Genomic DNA, 21,446 nt, shown 5'->3' with positions numbered 1-21,446 from the left:
ACATGCTTAGAGACTGAATCAAAAGTATTTTAGTTTTAACTCAAGCAGCTAGTAAAAAGGAAGCAGAGAGGGGACTCCACTGTCACTGCCAGGAGAGGAATTATTGAGCCAGGTTATTATTATTATTATCATTTATTTGTTAGGCGCCACGAGTTATCCGCAGCGCCGCACACAGTACTAACAGTAGACTATACAGGGTGAAACCATACAGAATAATGAACAAAAAGTACCAATACTTCAGAAACTCCGGCCAGTCATATGCAGTAAAGACGGAGCGGAAGAACAGGTATGGAGACAGGAGGGGAGGGGGCCCTGCTCATACGAGCTTACATCCTAAGGGAGGGTAAACAGACCAGGCACAAGAGGAGCCAGTTGAGGCAAGAGGAGAGAAGGGAGGAGGAGCAAAGGGAGAAGATGGAGGTTAAGTGGATGGTTGGTAGGCTTTGAGGAAGAGGTGAGTTTTGAGTGCATGTTTGAAGGAGCACAGAGTAGGAGAGAGACGGATGAAACGAGGGAGGTCGTTCCATAGAAGGGGGCTGCACGAGAAAAGTCTTGGATTCTGGAGTGGGAAGAGGTGATAAGAGTGGAGGAGAGGCGGCGGTCATTGGCCGAGCGCAGGGAGCAGGCAGGAGTGTGAATGGAGAGGTTAGAGATATAAGGGGCAGTAGAGTTGGAGAGAGCCTTGTAAGTGGTGGTGAGGAGTTTGAAAAGGATTCTGTAGGGGAAGAAGAGCCAGTGTAAGGCAAGGCAGAGAGGGGAGGCAGAGGAGGAGCAGAGTGAGAGGAAGAGGCCGCATTGAGTATAGAGCGGAGGGGGGAGAGACGGGAGTGGGGGAGGCCAGTGAGGAGGAGGTTACAATAATCGAGGCGGGAGATGATGAGTGCGTGGATGATAGTTTTGGCGGCATCCTGAGAGAGAAAAGGACAGATGCGGGCGATGTTGCGTAGTTGGAAGCGACAGGCTAGGGCAAGGGAATGAATGTGGGGGGCAAAAGAGAGAGTGGAGTCGAGGGTGACACCCAGGCAGCGAAGTTGGGTGACAGAGGAGATGGTGGTGTTATTGACGACAATAGAGAGGTCATGGTGGGATGGGAGTCTGGGCGGAGGAAAGACAGTTATGCTTTAAGTAACTGGAGACTTTCCTCAGCGTCTTTAACCAGCCTGCTGCGACATCCATGGTACAAAAATGCAGCCGGACAGGGCTTCGTACCATGGACTTGAATTTTACTTGCATTGACCACATTGTTCCTAGCCCACTGAGCCATATTATGCTGTATGCAACTAGAGCAGTGATGGCTAACCTGTGACACTCCAGGTGTTGTGAAACTACAAGCCCCAGCATGCTTTGCCAGCTATCAGCTAGTTCTCTACTGGCAAAGCATGCTGGGGCTTGTAGTTTCACAACACTTGGAGTGGGAGTGTCACAGGTTAGCTCACTGAACTAGAGAGACCTTTCACAATGTTTATAACCAGCCTGCTACAACATCCAGGGTACTAAAAGGAAGAGAGAAGGGGACTTGAATCAAGGATTCCATTAACACTGTCTAAGCATCTGATCGGACTTCTTATTGCAGGGACTGATTAATTAAGCACTAACATGGAAGCTATCTGTATTAATTATACCTCACACACACAGAAAAAGCAAAAACATCTCCACTTCTGAAACACACAGAGAGCCACTGGAGAACATGCAGGGTTACAGAGACTCCTGATGCAATTGTAATCTAGTACAGGTTATAAAAACAAACAATTCAATCTATATTGTATCTATATTTTACTAATTTATATCATTTGCAGTGAAATATACAATACTGTATGGTTGTCTAACACAAGGGGTTCGGGTCAGTGTTATGAAAGAGAAGATTGGCCACATTTTCAGGGAAAGATATACGTTGGCCCCAACATTAGGAATATTGGTATGCTTCAGGCAAGTAATTGCATTATGACATTTTTAGGAAATTGCCATGAACACACTACATGAGTTATGGCCATGGCTAGTTATAATATTAAGAAGACATCCAAGTCCTACCTGCCACTGTCTGGATTTCCATCCCACCGTAAACCAGAACTAGAGCTTCTATAAACCACAGGTGATGTTCCGGCTGCACCTGAGTGTGGGAAGGAAAGGACAGGTGTGAGTGCAATGACGGTGTTGTCGGCAGGTGCTTCATGGTTTCAGCAGTTCATGTACAAAGGACTGTGACTGCAGCTCAGGTATTTGGTCAGTGGATTAAATCACAAAACATTTGTATGACACGAAGATCCATAGATGGAGAGCAGTGTGAATAATACACAAGTCTAGTTGGGGACAATATGTAAGACTTCAGCAGTAACCAAGACCTCTCTCTCCACAACAGATCCCTTCTATGATCTTCTCGAAGTCATCTACCTGGTGTTTATCCAAACTTAGGGTGTAAAATGTAGAACAATTTTGTCAGAACTACAGATATTTTTCTCTGACCTTTAATCATGAGCCGCAACATTTTCTGTGCATTTGTGATCAAATATATCCTGATATCAATTAATTATTATATAATGATACCAGAACAGACATGAACATTAAGGAAGGTCTTGCCGTGACATGGCTGGACTGGACCTCCAGTGATACAATGTTGGGGCTTTGTCAAGGATTGAACCACATTTTATATTAACTTACTTTTAACAACATTTTCACATGCACAAATCACTTTTTGCTTTTAATATTTCACCTTATATACAAAGAGGGTGACCTGATTTTAATGCATAGAAATAAAATATAGGTTTTATTTAATCTTCCCCAAGAGTGCACCTTATAGGAAATCTTTCTTTACATGTTGGTTTGACATATATATGTACTGTTGAATAATTACTTATTTTTATGGATGTTCCACATAAAGAAAATTGAAAAAAGGTGACTGATTGTGAAATGATTGTTGGTGCCAGAAGGGGGGTTGAGAAACTACCAATCTCCTGGGATTTTCATGCACAACAGTCACTAGAGTTTACAGAGAAGGATGCACAATTCAAATACATCCAGTGAGCGACAGTTCTGTGGTATAAATGCCTTGTTAATGAGAGGGGTCAGAGGAGAATGGCCGGACTGGTTCAAGCGGACAAGCGGACAGGGATGCAGAGGAGCATCCCTGAGCGTACAGCACGTCGAACCATAAAGTGGATGGGCTACAGCAGCAGAAGACCGCTCTGGGCTCCACTCATGTCAGCTAAGAACAGGAACCTGAGGATACAGCGGACCCAGGCTCACAAACACTGGACAGTTAGAGATTGGAAGTATGTCACCTAGTCTGACGAATCCTGATTTTTACTGCAACAGGCAGATGGTAGGAAACAGGAGTCCATGGATCCATCCTGCCTTATGTCAGCGGTGCAGGCTGATGGTGGTGTAATGGTACGGGTAATGTTTTCTTGGCACACATTAGGCCCCTTAATACCAATTGACTATCTTTAAATGCCACAGTCTACCTGAGCATTGTTGACGACCGTGTCCATGTCATCTCTAGCTAGTTCTATTAACATGAAAATGAGATCAGTATACTGCAATGGCCCAGTCACCAGATCTCAGTCCTTTAGAGCTTTGGGATTTGATGGAAAGGGAGAATTGCAGCATGTATGTGCAACTGACAGCAGCCACTGCGTGATGCTACAAGTCACCATGGACTAGAATATCTAAGGACAGTTTCCAGCCCCTTGTTTTATCTGTATCCATGCCATGAAGAATTCAGCTTGTCTTGGGGCAAAGGGGGGGTCCTACCCAGTAAGGTGTACCTAATAAAATGACAAATGAAATACATATATGAAACAGAAAGAATGTAAACATCAAAATAATTGTAGTGAAACTTAATTGTAATTAATACATTTTTAAATACACTTAAATCTACCTCTCCACATTAACAACAAAGGTAATATCAGCATAGTATACAATGCACAGCACCCATACTGTTAACCTAATGCTCTTTGTCTTTTTGTATTTATTGCTTTGGTTAATACCCTGATTATCTTGTAACTACAGTATATTTTTTTTTAAAAAAGTTAATTTTCTAGATCTCTGTTTACTGATAGTGAATATCAGGCATCGGCCAGTTGCAGTGTTAGGGCAGAAGTTAGAGTGATCCGTTCAGTTTAATCTCCCCCTAATCACAGTGGCAGTGTATACCCATCATAAAGAACAAAAGAATACAGAATACAAGGACATCCTGAGAATGGCATCCAGAACATAGAAGTGGTACTGAGCCGCAGTCCATGCATAAAGACAGGGAACTGCATCCAGAACCAGAGGTAAGTTGACATCCCGCCAGGCTAACCCCGGTCTTTTCTACTAACCTCTAACTTCTCCAGTGTAACCAACCCATATCTTGTGATAGAATGATTCTGAGTGCTCAGAGGTGGGTGTGAGCGCCTGTGTTACACTGACCTGCCCCCCCAACTGGTTAGATGGGGCGAGCAGGTCCAGTGCTGGGGAGAAGATCACAATAAGGTCTCTCATTGTATTACATGACAGAGGTCACCAGCACTGGCTGTATTGTGCGAAGAGCAATATCAACAATGTTTAACAAGAAGACACCTACACACATTCCCTCCCTCCTCAGCAGCTTCCTAACACTGAAATAAACTCAATCTATAACTATACATAATGTACACAGATCTCTCATGGAACTCCCAGCATGCCCTGTTTCCACAACAGCGACAGCTATGTCTCCAGGCAAAGGTATGCAAATGAGCGCACTGACAATGGAGTCATTTGCATATCCTGAGCATTTTCACAGAGCAAATGGCCAAAGAGCATATATTATCTGTTCTCCTGTAAGTGGGTGAGTTACGTGACTGTAAGGAGTGAAAGTGCTATTCACTAGTGACAGTGACACTTTATAAGTCAATATCTTACTAGTATCAAAGAATGATCACTACTCCTGCTGTAACAAGGCCCACAAACATTAACACAATCTCTCTGAGCACGCTGCCATATTTCTGAGTGAGTTTGTGTCATGGGCCACATCATCGATGGGGGTGAAGAAAATAAACATAAAATTGTGACAGCAGCATATTCCAGCCTGAAGCTAGGTGTTTATAGGCAATGTGGTGGTGTTAATATAATATATATTTATTCCTTGATTTATTCCTTTTTTGTGTTGTGCTATTTACTGGGAAGTAAAGTTCTGCCCCGTTACAGAGGTTACTGTGGACGTCACATGTTGGATGTATAGTAAGTTCCTGGGCTGATTGATCAGGACAATGGCTGGAACGTTCTGGACTGATTTTTAGGGAGAAGGATACGGGGGATATATACAGTCGCGGTCAAAAATATTGTCCCCCTTCACAATTTCCCCTGAACATAAGGTGAAATTAACAACAGTATTTGGTCTCTACAATTCTTTTTCTATTAATATACAGAACCTTTGTTTTTACGCTGAATTTAATATTGTATATCCCTTTAAATTAGAAAATAAAAATAAATGGCATTTACAAAATAATTGACACCCTAGGCTTAACATTTGGTAGCACAGTGTTTGGTCAAAATAATTATAATCAACAGCTTCCTGTAGCGATGAATGAACTTCCCGCACCTCTCAACTGGCTGTTTGGTCCAAATCTGTGAGAATTGCTCCTGTTCCCCCAGATATGAAGGTGTCTTCTCCCAACTCTGTTTTCAGATCTCTCCACAGGTGTCCTATGGGATTTACATCTCATTTCACTCATTGCTGCCACTTCCGAGCAGTCCAGTGTTTTGTCTTGAACCATTCTTGGTGCTTTTAGAATTGTTTGGGGTCATTGTCCTGCTGGAAGATCCATGACCTTCAATGCCGACCAAGCTTTCTGACACTGGGTTCAACATCACATTTAAATATAGTTTGGTAATCTCCAGACCCATGATGCCATGTACACGTTCAAGACACCCAGTGCCAGATGCTGCACAGCAACCCCTAAACATCACTGAACCTCCTCCATGTTTGACTGTAGGAAAATTGTTCATTTTATTTTGCAAACATAAGGACAATGTGCTTTACCAAAAACCGCTTATTTTGTCTCATCTGCCCACAGGACATTCTGCATGAAGGAATGTAGGTTGTTCATGTGTTTCTGAAAACCCCAGTCTGGTTTCCTCATGCATCTCTCAACAGTGGGGCCCTCCTGAGCCTCCTACCATATAACCACCTTTCATTGAGTTGGTGAGAGTTGAAACTGCTGCACCTTGTGTGTGTGAAGCTTGATTGGCAGTTGACCGAGGTGCTTTCTCTACCATTCCAACAATTCTGCATTATGATCAAGTTTTAACTTTCAAGTCAGGTTGGATATAGTGCCATGGGCCTTAAACTTCCTAATAACATTACGTATGATGGTAACAGGAATATCAAGGTCTCTAGAGTTTGGTTTGTAGTCTAGGGATTGTCCATGCTTGGCAAAAATTTACTGTCTGACTTCCACAAACAATTCTCTGGCTTTCTTTCTCCATGCTCATTGCAAAGCCTCGCTGACGGTAAAAGCATCCATACTGTGCAACACAGCATTGTCCTTACTGAACTAGCTGCTTGTTTGTGCTGTTTTCTTGGCTCATGACCGCTGGTGTTTCCTTTGTGCTGCCTGTCCTGTTTTCAGGGCCGGATTAAGGGAATTGAGGCCCCTGGGCTAAGGGGCCCCGCATTCCCCTGTGAGGCCCCCCGTCAGCTGCCCCCCGCCCCCCCACCAAGCGCTTACCTCCTTCTTCTGTCACTGTAGTCCTTCCGTGGCGCGCTGTAAGCTGCTTACGGAGGAGATCTCGTGAAACTCTCACGAGATCTTCTAGGTAAGATTACTGAGTGCCGGGGAAGGACTACAGTGACAGGCTCAGTAGCATTGATCTGACCAGGGGCATCCCCGCACCGATCAATAATGCTGCTGAGCACTTTCAAGGGCCCCCTGGATGCCTGAGGCTGCTAGGCTGTGGCCCAGTTAGACCTCGGGTTAATCCGGCCCTGCCTGTTCTGGATTCTCCATGCTCACTGACTATCCTGTCCTTTGGGTTGTTTACCGGATACTCTTTGCTTGCTGCCTGTCCTGACCAGTGGCCTGTCCTTGGTTACTCACTTGATTCTGTGGTATCGCTTAGTCTGCAGATCACCTAGTGCGTTATTATAGTCTCCATATTCATTCACTAAGCTCGGACAAGTCCCTACTAACATGCATTCAAGTTCTGAAGGCATTCAAGTACCTGCAAGCAAATTGTGCTCTACGGGAAAGTAGGCTTGCTGTAGGTGAAGACCTTATATATTCAATCACGTTAGTTGGAGGGATTTATGTAGTATCTAGCAGTAGCCACAACACAGACCCTCATAACAGCTTACTGTCTGCTGATTAACCGTTATTGCAATATTTATAATTCTGAAGGTTGATTAAAAAAAAATATTCCATTCAATCCCAGGTGGCAATCCAGCACAGTAGGTGACACAATGAAACAATCAGTGCAGTGTATACTGAGGGCTAGAAAGATAACATTCTATAGACAAAGCACATTATACAGTACACAGGGCAGCACAGTAAACACAGACTGAGCCAGGTACAGTACCAGCACATGGCAGGTTGTGGGTCTGGGCATCTGCTCCAGTGTGAAACCTGTCTGTCCTTAGGCTAACGTCAGAATGTAATACTTCACAAAGGACATTAATAAACGAGCATTGGTAATGGAGGGGGGATTACAATTAGGAGGGATGGCAGCAAAGAGCTGCTGTATGGTAATTCCTCAATGTGTCAGTTCCTGAGACCCAGTGCAGAGTAGCAGTGCTGGGAATACTTCCCAATCTTATTGTGGTGCCCGGACAGATACCGGCTCCTCTCCATTACTGATGAACCTGTAAATATGCCACAAAATGGGAACACGCAGCAGAGATACGCCAACACATACACCATATAACATCACCAACTTAAATAGGGGGTACAGTACTGAGCACCTCATTGTAAAAAGAGATATAGTTGAACTCAAGAGGGTACAGAGGCTGCCAACCTCATTAATCAAGGGAATGGAGGAGATCAGTTATAAAGTGTCGTGAGAAAGACTAAGTTTGAATACTTTGGAAGAAAGGCGCCTTAGAGGTGATCAAATTATTGTGTACAAATATATTCGAGATCAATACAAAGATTTGTCTAATAAACATTTCATACCAAGGATCATACAGTTAATAAGAGGTCATCAGGTGTGAGTGCAAGAAAGACGGTTTCATCATCAGCATAGGAAGGATTCTTTACTGTAACAGAGTAGCATAGTTGATGAGGTTGAAAAAAAACACCAGTCCATCAAGTTCAACCTATTTTGGATCTCCTGCAATCCCTCACTTATATCTGATATTGACCCCGTCTCCTGAGATTCATGCTTACCCCGTCTCCTGAGAGTCATGCTTACCCCGTCTCCTGAGAGTCATGCCGACCCCGTCTCCTGAGAGTCATGCTGATTCTGGCATCTGAGAGTCCTACTGAACCTGGCTCCTGAGTATCATGCTGACCCTGGATCCTCAGAGCTCTGCTGACCTTGGCTTCTCAGAGTCCTGCTGATCCCAGCTCCTCAGAGTCCTGCTGACTCCAGCTCCTCAGAGTTCTGCTGACACCAGCTCCTCAGAGTCCTGCAGACCCCGGCTCCTCAGAGTCCTGCTGACCCCGGCTCCTCAGAGTCCTGCTGACCCTGGCTCCTCAGAGTCCTGCTGACCCCGGCTCCTCAGAGTCCTGCAGACCCAGGCTCCTCAGAGTCCTGCTGACCCCGGCTCCTCAGAGTTCTGCTGACCCCGGCTCCTCAGAGTCCTGCTGATCCCAGCTCCTCAGATTCCTGCTGATCCCAGCTCCTCAGATTCCTGCTGATCCCAGCTCCTTAGAGTCCTGCTGACTCCAGCTCCTCAGAGTCCTGATGACTCCAGCTCCTCAGAGTCCTGCTGATCCCTACTCCTCAGAGTCCTGCTGACCCCGGCTCCTCAGAGTCCTGCTGACCCCGGCTCCTCAGAGTCCTGCTGACCCCGGCTCCTCAGAGTCCTGCTGACCCCTACTCCTCAGAGTCCTGCTGACCCCTACTCCTCAGAGTCCTGCAGACCCCGGCTCCTCAGAGTCCTGCTGACCCCGGCTCCTCAGAGTCCTGCTGACCCGGCTCCTCAGAGTCCTGCTGACCCCGGCTCCTCAGATTCCTGCAGACCCCGGCTCCTCAAGAGTCCTGCAGACCCAGGCTCCTCAGAGTCCTGCTGACCCTGGCTCCTCAGAGTTCTGCTGACCCCGGCTCCTCAGAGTCCTGCTGATCCCAGCTCCTCAGATTCCTGCTGATCCCAGCTCCTCAGATTCCTGCTGATCCCAGCTCCTTAGAGTCCTGCTGACTCCAGCTCCTCAGAGTCCTGCTGACTCCAGCTCCTCAGAGTCCTGCTGACCCCTGCTCCTCAGAGTCCTGCTGACCCCGGCTCCTCAGAGTCCTGCTGACCAGGCTCTGGTGTCCAAATGAAGATGGCGATAATTGAGTCACCGAAGGCACAGGACGCTCAGTTAATCAATTAGAAACTGTCACTAGGGGGTAAATGTATCATACCCCGGTTTTTTCAACTAGCTGGAGATCGGCGTCTTCGCAGCTTAAATTTAAAGGGGCGATGGCTTGTAAAGGCAAGTTTGCCTTTGCAAGCCATCGCCCCTTTAAATTTTAGCTGCGAAGACGCCGATCTCCCGCGAGTTGAAAAAACCGGGGTATGACACATTTACCCCTAGATGACTATTTAACAAGCTGTCTGCCGCAGGAGACCTCTCACTGCATAGACTGTACATTATTCTCCAGGGTAGATGCTTATTATCATAGCTGCCAACTCATTTTCATTGACAGGTTCAGGTTTAAAGATTTGTCCCTGTATATGTCCATATTTTTCAGTAGTGTCTAACTGCACCATAGAATGTCTCTATTGTTCAAGTAATTCTGCCATCTTTTCTTATTCTCTACCCCTTGGAAGTTCATATTTATTGAATAAAATAATTTCTAAGTAACACAACTATTATCACATTAATGATTCCCATCAGTAAACATGAAATAATGGGGATTGCAGAGATCCGGTATCTCACGTATCCCGAATAGTTGCATTGACTGAGCAATAAACATTGTAAAATGTTGGAAACTATGAAATACCTATAGACTGTAGTTCATAGTCAGGGCTTGAGGCCATGTGGATTTATATTTAACACCCCACTTCCCTGTCCGGTTTGCTAATTCAGAATGACTGTATATAACAAGTAATAGTCGCCTATATATTAATTAGCATTATATTTTATGTATTGTTTTTTATTAATTTTGCCACATATGTTGCTATTTTTGCACTTATTGATCAGACCTAAAACCACATGACTGTAAAAACGATACAGATACTGTAATACAACAGGTACTCCAAGAATTTGTCAGCTCTGCAAGTTTCCCACTGTTTACAGTTGAAGTGTCTCTCACTATCTCACACTGTAGATATAGGACCCTGTTGGCCTATATTAAATAATGGTTAGAAAAGACGTATGACTTGTTATACTCTTTAGATAATTCAAAGTTGTGTTTAATTATTGAAACAATGGCTGATGTTCAATTAATTCACTAAACAAAGAGGAAAGCTAAAATATGCTCCATTGACTTATGCAATAGAAAGTGACAGCTAATGACTGGTTTGGGCAAGTAAAGCTTTTCTGCATTATAGTGTTCGTGTGGCTTTAAAGACACTCTGCAATGCTATCAATACCTGAATCTCCATTATTGTTTCTGCAGGGTCTGTCCGTCATTGAACCAGTCTTATAAATAGGTGAAATGGACAATAACATTATTTAAACCAGTTCCTTGGTCAGGGCTGAGCATGACGCTGCCTGGGGTAAGATAAAATGTCTACAAAGTGGACAAGTCCTTATGGGTTTCTACTCACAGGCAGGTACCCATCTGTCCGTCCATACATTGCCCTGTGCCACCTAAATATTTTTATTATTAATTAAGTCTCTTCCATTCATTATATCTGGACGACTGCTATGAAGGGGCCTCAAGCTGTAAGGAAGGCACAATAGTATCTGTTTTCTTACACCAGTGCCCTCGCTACACAGTCCTCCAATCACTGTGCTCTGGTATCAGATCTCTGGGGCTGCCTCCTCCTCGGCTTACTGGGGGTCTCAAGCTGTAAGTTACCCTCTCCTAACGCCGCTATAAAGGGGGATCTCTTAATTATTCAACACATTAGTTCTGTCCTACTCTATGTGATACTTAACTCTGCTCAATTATATCTACATCTCTCACAGACCAAGCCCTTGCCCAACATCAGCAATTACAACCAAGAGATATTCTTGTCTTCGCTCTTTCCTCAAACATGAGAACGCGCTCAGGATTTTAAGTGTCCTGGACTGACTCATCTGCGGAAATAAAACCCCGGCAGACACACACCCTTGTAAACCCTGCAAACATGATTATTTCATATTAAACCAGTCTGCCTATTTATTCCAAATAACACCAGTCTTCATGTGAAACCACCACAGGTCACACAAGACAGCTCTGTCCCCTATACCTGATCTAAGATAAAGTGCCAGTGCTCGACTCCTTGGTCCTGTAAGAGTTAAGGAAAAACACCAGTCTCAGCAGAAGCTTTTCCTTAAGATTCCATGTTTGTAAAAGGTTTATGCTGGTGTTTTCCCTCCCTCATCCCAGCTCTTCTATGGTTTTGGCAACTATCCCCAAAATCTTGAATTTACAGGTCACAAAGTGCAGTCCTGCAGAAGGCAGCCAGATTTCTACTCAGGAAGGAAACAGGGAGAGAAAAGGGTCACATATTCCAGTAAATATAGAAGTGGGTTGGCATGCTAGGCTCTAGGGTACCCATGCCACTCTGAGACGGTAATATAGTCAATGCAATGTGATTCCTGCAATCCCCCTGTTACAGTGATCATGCTGCCACAGAGGTGAGATAGAACACACTCCCACACATACTATCCAAATGTCCAGGATTAGGAAGACCACGTCCAGATTTGAGGGGACAGTCAGGATGGATGGGGGGTGACCACCTGGTGTGTGTGGCAATGCAGATGTGTTTTTAGGGGTGAAGGTCAGTAACGCCCCCTAATTCTGTGGTGCTCCTTAGAATGATGTGGCCACCTCCCCGGGATGAATTGAATGTGACCCATTTATAGTTTCTGGGAGTTATACCCATAATTCTTTGTAGAAGCTCAGGATGTGCTCTCAGATCTCCCCATCATCATTGCGCCTCCCACCACCTCAGACACTGGGTCCAATTCATATATATTATACATCACTCTCCAGAGAAGACACATACATAAAGAGTGAGATTTCTGATTTGGAAATGTGAAGTAAGTCATATCAGAGGAGTTAAATCCGTAAGGACCAAGATACGGAAACCCCAGAAGAAGAAGAAAGTCCCTGAAGTTACACGGACAGAAATATCCAGATGAGCTCATGATGGCTGACCACACAGCTCCACCCAGAAACTTCCCCGGTTCCATCCCGCCGCACGCAGCTGACCACATGCATTGTGCCAAGACGAGGATGTGTATACCTGGCACTTATCTCTATATCTACATGACATTATAGGACATATAACTCACACCCGCAAACACCAAAGTAAAACATGCCTTCACCAGGGCACAAAACAAAAATAAAGTGTTGTTCACAGTGTTTTGTATAAGATATAAGTGACTTATTGCCACAAACAATGCAAGAAAAACGTTTGTGAAAAAGTCGCTCTATCTGCACAACACAAGCAGGAAAAGCGGAGCGAGGACGGAGAGGTTCAGAGATGAGGAGGGGGGCAGAGAACAGTGGACCACAATGACACCTAATTCTGTCATATAAATGACCCGAGGATAGAGACGCTGGCTGGGATAACCAGATAAATATGGAAAATGTTGTGTATTGTATTTTCTGTATTTTGGGGATGAAACACCAAGAAAAGGTTAAACCTGAACATTGTTATTACTAATACTAAGACACTCATCACACAGGGACTAGGTTCAATATCCTCTGATGAATGAGTCCTGATATATACCATGTAGCAGTCAGAGATCAGCTCTGGGCCCTGCCTCCCACATTTTCATCTTCTCACAAATAATCATTTAAAGTTTATGAAGACAGTAGTGCCAAAAAGTCATCACACCCAAGACTGGGTTGTTTAGAAGCACTAAGGCCATCTTGGTTCCTCCTTTGGTGATCTCTGATGTCTATTTGGTGACAGCAGCTGCCGCCGATGCACATGGGAACATAATTCCTGACTCAGTTTCTAGCAGCGAGAAGGACACTAAGATAAGACACCAGGCGACTCACAGCTACTCCAAGTTGCCAGTTAATCACACAAAAGCAAAGTCCTTCCCCATAACCAGAAGAGGATGGAGGTTCCGTTATTACAACCGGTGAAGGACAGTTATGACTGACAGCAGTTGACGATTTTAAGGTTTCTACAGTGACTGGTTCTTGACCTGTGTCTCCACCTTCCTCTGTTACCTGGTCTCACCCGCGACACACCACTGGCAGCTGCACAGAAATGCCAGATATATTATTGCTGACTGACAATACTGCTGCCTCTTGTTTGTAACTTCGTTATATAATGATCCCCTAAGTTTACAGCATTGTGTAGTATATCAGCTGGTTATAAATAAAAGATAATAATAATATACCAGAGCCAGAGAAATAAGCAAACACATGGGCCTAATTCTGAAATTAAAACTTATCTCGCCAATAAAAAATGACTGTGTCAGCTGAAAAACATCCAGTGCAATAAGGGTTACTTATCAGTCTAGAGGCCGCCTCTCAGTGGCCCAGCGCATGCATGGGAGTGGATACTAGATATGAGCTTACAATTCCGTACAAGAAAATGAAAATAAATGTGTTTAAAAAAGTAGGCTTATAAGTTATATTATATGTACTGTTTTTTTTGGTTACCCCACCTAGAATGTAATAATGATTTTTGGGGGGTGGGGCATTATATCTATTCTATTCATTATAAAATACATGGGAGACATTTGTGGTTGTTATAGAATCCTGTGTGTTCTGCCATAATAATGATACAATGCCTTTGATCTAATTAATAACTAATCTCATTTACTGGAATATAATGCAATTTGCGACTTTTTCGCTATTTTAGTCACGTCAAATAACAGGTACCCATGACATCTCAGATGAACTTTAGAGGCATTATTTTACACAACCTTTTTAAACATTCGCCTTGTACCACACCAACCGTAAACAAGGAATCCCAGTTCTTATGTTTACACAGCCCAACTACAAATCTGTAAGAGCGACTTACGCGATTCCTTTGTTTGACCAGGCTTTATATCACCTAAGTATTACACATCTGCTAACCTCCACGTCAGATAGCCCACCATTATGTGTTAATTGCTAAATATTTACCAATCTATCATTCACTTCACCATACTGCATTATCTATATGAACATATCATCCATTCATCGGTTCCCTTAGTTATCTACACATACAGACACAAGGTACAAATCTTTTACTTTACAAAGATAACGTTGAGATCAAGTATACAGTACATAAAATGCTTACATATAATACAGATAATACATTGTAGTTTCAGCAGACTTGATGTTAATATAGATTTTACTAGATACTTTAGAAGTGAGTTTTTAATATCCTATTAAGTTATAGTGTTAAGCTTATTTTAGCAATCCTCATTTGTGTATTTAAATTTAGGGATTTAGGGGTTCCTTAGTGTGTGTGTGTGTGTGTGTGTGTGAGTATATATATATATATACATATGTACTAGTGTGTATGCTGTAAGACAGAAATGTATATGAATGTATTATCAATATTTGCTCTTTGTAATAATGTTTGTTTAAATGTAGAGAAAAAAGGAGTGTCCATTTAAATAGGAAACAATTATGAAGAGAATGTGTTTAAGTGGGAGATAAAGAAAGATTGCAAAATAATAAACTAATTGGCACCCCTTGTATTGTAACATGGTTTGTCTAGGAGAAAACTTACTCCTTTTTCTGCTTTGCTCTCCTTAATGACTCAGGCCCAATGTGTTTAAATGAGAGACGGAGAAGAATAGCAAGCACATGTGTGTGTGTGTAAGTAGGAAGCATTTCATGTGTGTGTGTTTATAAACCTTTACCCAGAATGCATTGCTTTAGGTGGGGTGCAGTGACTTTTACCACACCCACAACTGGACACTGCCTGTAACGAGTCGCTGCTCTGTGCTGACGTACTTCCTGTCAAGGCACATGCTTTCTTTGTTTGAAATGCTCTGGTCACATGCCGCATGTTATTCTGTGTTTGGTATTCTCTGGCTTTCAACCAGTTCATATCTTAATCTGCATAAATTTGGTGTGTGCGCTAGTGGCCATTATGTGTGGCTCAAGCTCCACCCACTGCAAATGCATCACAGGCGCAACAGCAGTGGTATAAGACCTCCTTCACGTGGCATCCAGATGCCACATTTATATAGGGGAAGAAACCCTAACCAGTGACAATGCGGCTTATTGCCTTTTGATTATTTGTACCAGAGAGTTTTCATAAAATATGTCAGACACGCAATGGGTAATAGTCGATAAATGACACATTTGGTTCCCTCTACCCAGGGCATCAACAGGGTTACAGTATAACGGCCTAATGCCAGCTAGAGCGGGAATAATGTACATTACTCTGTAATAATGGGAGAGCGTCATGGTCTGATAGGAAACATTCATGTGGGCACCATATTTCCTGCAGTGCATGACGTATCTACAGAGATCCTGACACCTGCTGACGTGTAATGTCGTCCTGCTACAACAATGTGTGACGGTAAACGCAGTAAGACCGTCACCAGTAATTTTCATTACAACTTTTAATGTTTTTTTATATCTCTAAACGTTGCTGAGGGAATGATGTCTTGGTTATCATTATCATCCATGATTTATCCCCTGTAGTAGGTGCATCCGTGTCTGAGCGAGCCGCATCTATGAGACCACACCACTCTCTGTACTGCGTTAGTACGCCCATTCCCTCCCCTGTAATCATGCGTAACGTGATTTAACGAAGATACGCGATGCAAACTAGTGTACGTCCAGCTCTGACTCCGATGCATGCTGTTAGAGGAGACCCCTGCTTGGTAATTTGTGGCCCCCACCCTGGGATCCATCTTCTGAGTTACATCCAGCACATTATCGTTACACACCAAGCACTGTGGACCTCTGAAGAGAAGAATGTTCATAGTTGCTGTGGGCTCTCTGCCATACAACACAGACTTAGTCTGCTCCAGCTCACACCAGTATTTCTTGGACAGGTTTCCATCTCAAGCAAAGGAAATGACTGAACACAGGACTGCAGCTAACATTCACATGATGGGGACACAATTACATACAAATACAAAACTAAAATACCAAAAAAATAAATTATATAAAACGTTTGTTGTTTTCTCCTTTAGGAATCCAATGGGATATTCTTTCATGTCACAGTCCAAATGTAAATGAAGTAATGTGACTAGACGGCCGTGACTTCATATAATAATATGTCATCCATCATATAACAACGCTAATGGATGAAGTACTATCAGCTGGAGAGGTCAATACACAATCATCCAATCAGAAGCAGCTCCCTAGTGATGCGTATCGTTGTACCAATCCCAACGCACCCGCAGGATATTCGTTCCCTGAGGTAGATCTGTGTCCAAGTACACTTCTGTCACAATGTACATGTACATGCCTCCCCTGTTCCATCTCTCCAGGATACACACTAGTAAATGTAAGATGCGTCACTATCTGCATACAGACATATGTGTACATTATTTTGTGCGGAAGGCAAAATAAAAACAGACATAACCCAAGATTTCTCAGGGAACTGAGCAAAAATAATCCTAAGGGGCAGGATCCACAGCCTAGGGCTATAATACCAGCCCAGGGGGCAGGATCCACTAATTGGGGTTATAATACCAGCCCAGGGGGCAGGATCCACTAATTGGGGTTATAATACCAGCCCAGGGGGCAGGATCCACTGCCTGGGGTTATAATACCAGCCCAGGGGACAGGATGCACTGCCTGGGGCTATAATACCAGCCCAGGGGGCAGGATGCACTGCCTGGGCTATAATACCAACCCAAGATTCCTGGAGTATCTCTGAGCTGTCCAGCAAGTGATTTGGGCACATTTTTATGGTATGTCCCCTGCAGATTGTGCTTGTATCACCATCAGGCAATGCTCTGCTGTGATCACACTATGGAGCAGCATAATGCATTCATTACACAGAAAGAAGTTTCTCTCTATACTCAGAAGACTTGTTTCCATGGCAGGGACAGTCTCATTTGTTTTAATTGCTGCTAATCTTGTTACTTCTAATTGACTAAACATCCAGACATGTACTAAAGGTGCTGTCCCGTTTGCTGTGTCAGATTGCATTTTTAAAACTACCTTCACTTTTCACTTTTCATTTAGTCCATCTAGTTAATTGGTTAATTAACTGGTAATTTCTGCATTTGCAACAAGGAGACAGAATCTTCCTCACGGTGTCTGGTTCTAGGTGAAGCTGACAAAGGATTTTCTTTTAGAAGATAAAAGCGGAGACGTATTTCTCTCTTTATGTGAAACTAGCAGACTCACCCGACTTTGCGCAGGTCCGATATGTAATGTGGATTCGTTTTTATATATTAGCAAATACATCAAAATGCTATTTAGAAAATAAGATCTGTTGCTTTGTCACATTGTTGTTATGTCGTGTTGTGTGAGGTTTCCTTCCAGCAGTCAAACAATTGACTACAACCACAAAGTGATGTTTTCAATATTTGTCGCTCTGTTGCTATGTGGTATAAAAGATACTTTTTCAACACTAAATAACTATGTGAGATTTCTCGGCTTTACCTTGAGTACTGTGGAAGATCTTCGCCAACAAACAAACCTCTTCTTTTATATATATGGGCAGCACGGTGGCTCAGTGGTTAGCACTTCTGCCTCAGAGCACTGGGGTCATGAGTTCAAATCCCAAGCATGGCCTTATCTGTGTGGAATTTGTATGTTCTCCCTGTGTTTGCGTGGGATTCCTCCAGCTGCTCCAGTTTTCTCCCACACAACAAAAACATACTGATAGGTTCATTGGCTGTCATTAAATTGCCCTTAGTCTCTCTCAGTCTGTGTAAGCAAGGGGATTTAGATTGTAAGCTCTGGTGGGGCAGGGACTGATGTGAATGAGTTCTCTGTACAGCACTGCAGAATTAGTGGCGTTATATAAATAAACAGATGATGATGAGGACCCATGTGAAGAGATCACAGCTTCTTACAAATCCTATGCTTCTATATGTTAGTGGTGAGTGGAAAATTATATATATATATATATATATATTTGTTGTTCCTTGTAGTCTGAATATATATTGACATATTTACAGCAAATATCCTCTAGTGTAAGTATAGCAGGAAACCCAGCCCCACAACAATTGCTTTCTGAAAATATGATTCAGTGGAGCTTTTCTTATGGTGAGATTGATTTTTCTGATAATGTAGCGATAGGGGGCACTGTTCTATTGCTATCTAGTGACATTTTATTTAGTGCATTATAGCAGCTTCATATCAAATAAACAACAGCAACTCAGTAGAAAAAATAGTCTTAGGTGCAGAATATAAATACCTAAAAAAATGTAAATAAAAACTCTATAAATATGTATAACTGTGTCCCGAGAGACTCAGCAGAGAGGAATTAAGTTCCTAAATAATAATATATTTGCATTTTGTAAATTTGATTGAAAGTCAACTATTTACTCAGAAACTAAATTGTAAGTTGCAAACCGAGTGATTGTTTTTGAGAAAGTGGCACAATGTTAGTCAGTAAGGGTCATTTATCAAACTGCTAAAGTGCTGGTTTGTCATCTACCTTTGCACAAATTTGTACGGGCAGAATATGGATTTGGAATTTTAATGGTTACATACTGACAACAATGTCCGCAGACTGCAACAGTTTTACTGAGTCATTATCAATCTGAACTGTGACAACTTTTGACTCTTTTGTGAATGTTGTTTTCCCAAATAGAAATTATGTTATTTTGTACTATAGTCATGGCCAAAATTTTTGATAATGACACAAGTATTGGTTTTCACAGTTTGCTGCTTTAGTGTTTTTACACCTTTTTGTCATTGTCATGGTAAAGAGGAACTTTGAAATTAATTGCAATTCATCTGATCACTGTTCATGACATTCTGGAGTATATGCAAAATGCCATCATAAAAACTGAGGCGGTAGACTTTGTGAAAAACAGTACTTGTGTCATTCTCAAAACTTTTGACCATGACTAAGTCTTGTTGATTGCAAAACTCACATCGCACCTCAATTCCTGCAGATTTTTAGACTTTTACGGATTATTTAATAAAATGTGTGATTTTTTTCTTTATAAATATTAATTAGGATTTTGCAGTGATCAACGTTTCACAAGTGTTTTCAGTGTTAATTCTTATAGTATGTGGCAATATGACGACACTGTGTGGCAATATGCCGATAGTATGTGGCAATTTACAGACATCAGTCCATGTGGGTCTTTTTGACAAGCATTGAGGAGCCAAAATGCGGGCACAAAACGTAGGTCAAAGACTCTTCCACTTCTTTTTCTTATTTAATAAATGGTACAAGGGTATAAATGCTGGAGAAATAAAGGATTACTAAGTACATATATATATATATATACACACACACACACACACACACACACACCTCTATACTAAGTATATAGAGAACATACTGGGCCTGATACATCTTGCAGAGCTATGTGAACACAATTTGCTTTTTTAAAATCGGATGGGTAATTACACGCACATACGCCTGTATTCTAGTACAAGCGGGTCTCAGGAAAACATTTCATTTTGAATATGGTATAAGCACGCTCTGGCTACACAGTACTTGCATTATGCCGACAGACAGAACACACTGCAAGATACGCACAATGGATATATTTAATATAAAGTCCCATCAGAACGCATGGGAAAAAAATGAAATACATAAACAACACTTCTATATTGTATAATCATTAATAAAAATACATTAAAAATTTATATATCTTTTTTTACATGAAATACACATATGAGGATGTTCTTGATACCTACTGTAAATAGAATGTATTTTTACAACTTCTCTTACTTGCACACACATGTTGTGGCATGGATATACGTCAGTCATCACTATCAATCGGCACTTACACCTGCTCTGTAGCTGGTGCAAGTGATTTAGTGAAAAAAAACAAACCTAAAGATGACGAGAGCTTGAATCAGATGAATGTGGGTGCGCACGACCTCCGTCTGCCCGCACTGTACATTGCCTACGTCGGTCTGCCCCTTCCCTCACGCTCTTCCGCTTTTCGAATCCCAAGCCGTTGGAAGTGTCATTTGCATTTGGACTTGAATTGCATGTAAGATATAACAGATGGGACCTACATCCGAAGATGAATCAGACCCTTTGTCTATACCAAGTGTATATAAAACACACTCTGTGGCCCAAAAACAAAACAGTAGGTTAAAGTTAGTGTGTGTTTGATCCATTTATTAAAATTTCAATAATCGCAGTGATAAAATTACTCTTAGTTTGCACCTATCAAAACATTATCACAGAGGCAGCTGAAACCACTGACAGTGAAGTGAATGACATTGATTATCTGGTTACAATGACACCTGTCAGGGGGTGGGATATATTAGGCAGCAAGTGAAAAGTCAGTGCTTGAAGTTGATGTGTTGGCAGCAGGAAAAATGGACAAGTGTAAGGATCTGAGCGACTCTGACAAGGGCCAAATTGTGTTGGCTAGATGACTGGGTCAGAGCATCTCCAAAACTGTAGGTCTAGTGGGGTGTTCCCGGTATGCAGTGGTTAGTACCTTCCAAAAGTGGTCCAAGGAAGGACAACTGATGAACCAGCGACAACATCATGGGCGTCCAAGACTCGTTGTGCAAGGGGAGTGAAAGCGCCCGTCTGGTCACAGAAGAGCTACTGTAGCACAAATTGCTGAAAAAGGTAATACTGGCTATGATAGAAAGGTGTCAGACCACACAGTGCATCGCCACTTGCTGTGTATGGGGCTGCGTAGCCACTGACAGGTCAGAGTGAGCAGCAGATGAGCATGTGAGCACCAAAACTGGACCATGGAGCAATGGAAGAAGGTGGCCTGGTCTGATGAATCACATTTTCTTTTACTTCATGTGGACGGCCGGGTGTGTGCACTTTGTTTAACTGGAGAAGAGATGGCACCAGGATACACTATGGGCAGATGGCAAACTGGCGGAGGCGGTATAATTTGTCACTGATAAGTGTAAAGGGTCGGAAAGGTCTCGACATACAGCAGCTTATAATGATATCACGTCACCCTAGCGGTCTAGCAGATAAAAGTAATACAATGAACATACCTGCTAATGGGTGTCACGACAATGACTTTTGAAAATGCCGCTGACAGATATTGACACCACTAGACAGGGAGGTGTGGAGTCTAATGCACCCCCGGTATTCATCAGGGACTCCCGCAAGGAGGTGTGGGCTTAGCTGCGTCAGGTGT

At 42.8% G+C, this 21,446-nt stretch overlaps 1 protein-coding gene across 6 annotated transcripts in view; it reads right to left on the bottom strand.

Annotated features, from left to right (window-relative positions):
* The window catches only part of PIK3R3 (phosphoinositide-3-kinase regulatory subunit 3), a 267,358-nt gene that overhangs the window by 139,391 nt on the left and 106,521 nt on the right, over positions 1-21,446 (bottom strand). For 5 of the 6 annotated variants that reach the window (XM_075181573.1, XM_075181575.1, XM_075181577.1 and 2 more), the window contains one exon: positions 2,029-2,107. The exons of the other annotated variant lie outside the window; for it this stretch is intronic. In XM_075181573.1, coding sequence (XP_075037674.1) covers positions 2,029-2,050 — 22 coding nt within the window. In that variant the 5' untranslated portion in view covers positions 2,051-2,107. The remainder of the gene's footprint in view (positions 1-2,028; positions 2,108-21,446) is intronic. 6 annotated transcript variants of the gene reach the window in all.

This window comes from Mixophyes fleayi, chromosome 8 (genome assembly GCF_038048845.1).
Source record: "Mixophyes fleayi isolate aMixFle1 chromosome 8, aMixFle1.hap1, whole genome shotgun sequence".
Classification (NCBI taxonomy): Eukaryota; Metazoa; Chordata; class Amphibia; order Anura; family Limnodynastidae; genus Mixophyes; species Mixophyes fleayi.
The sequence above is the reverse complement of the archived record's forward strand: the minus strand, read 5'-3'. Positions and strand labels throughout refer to the sequence as shown.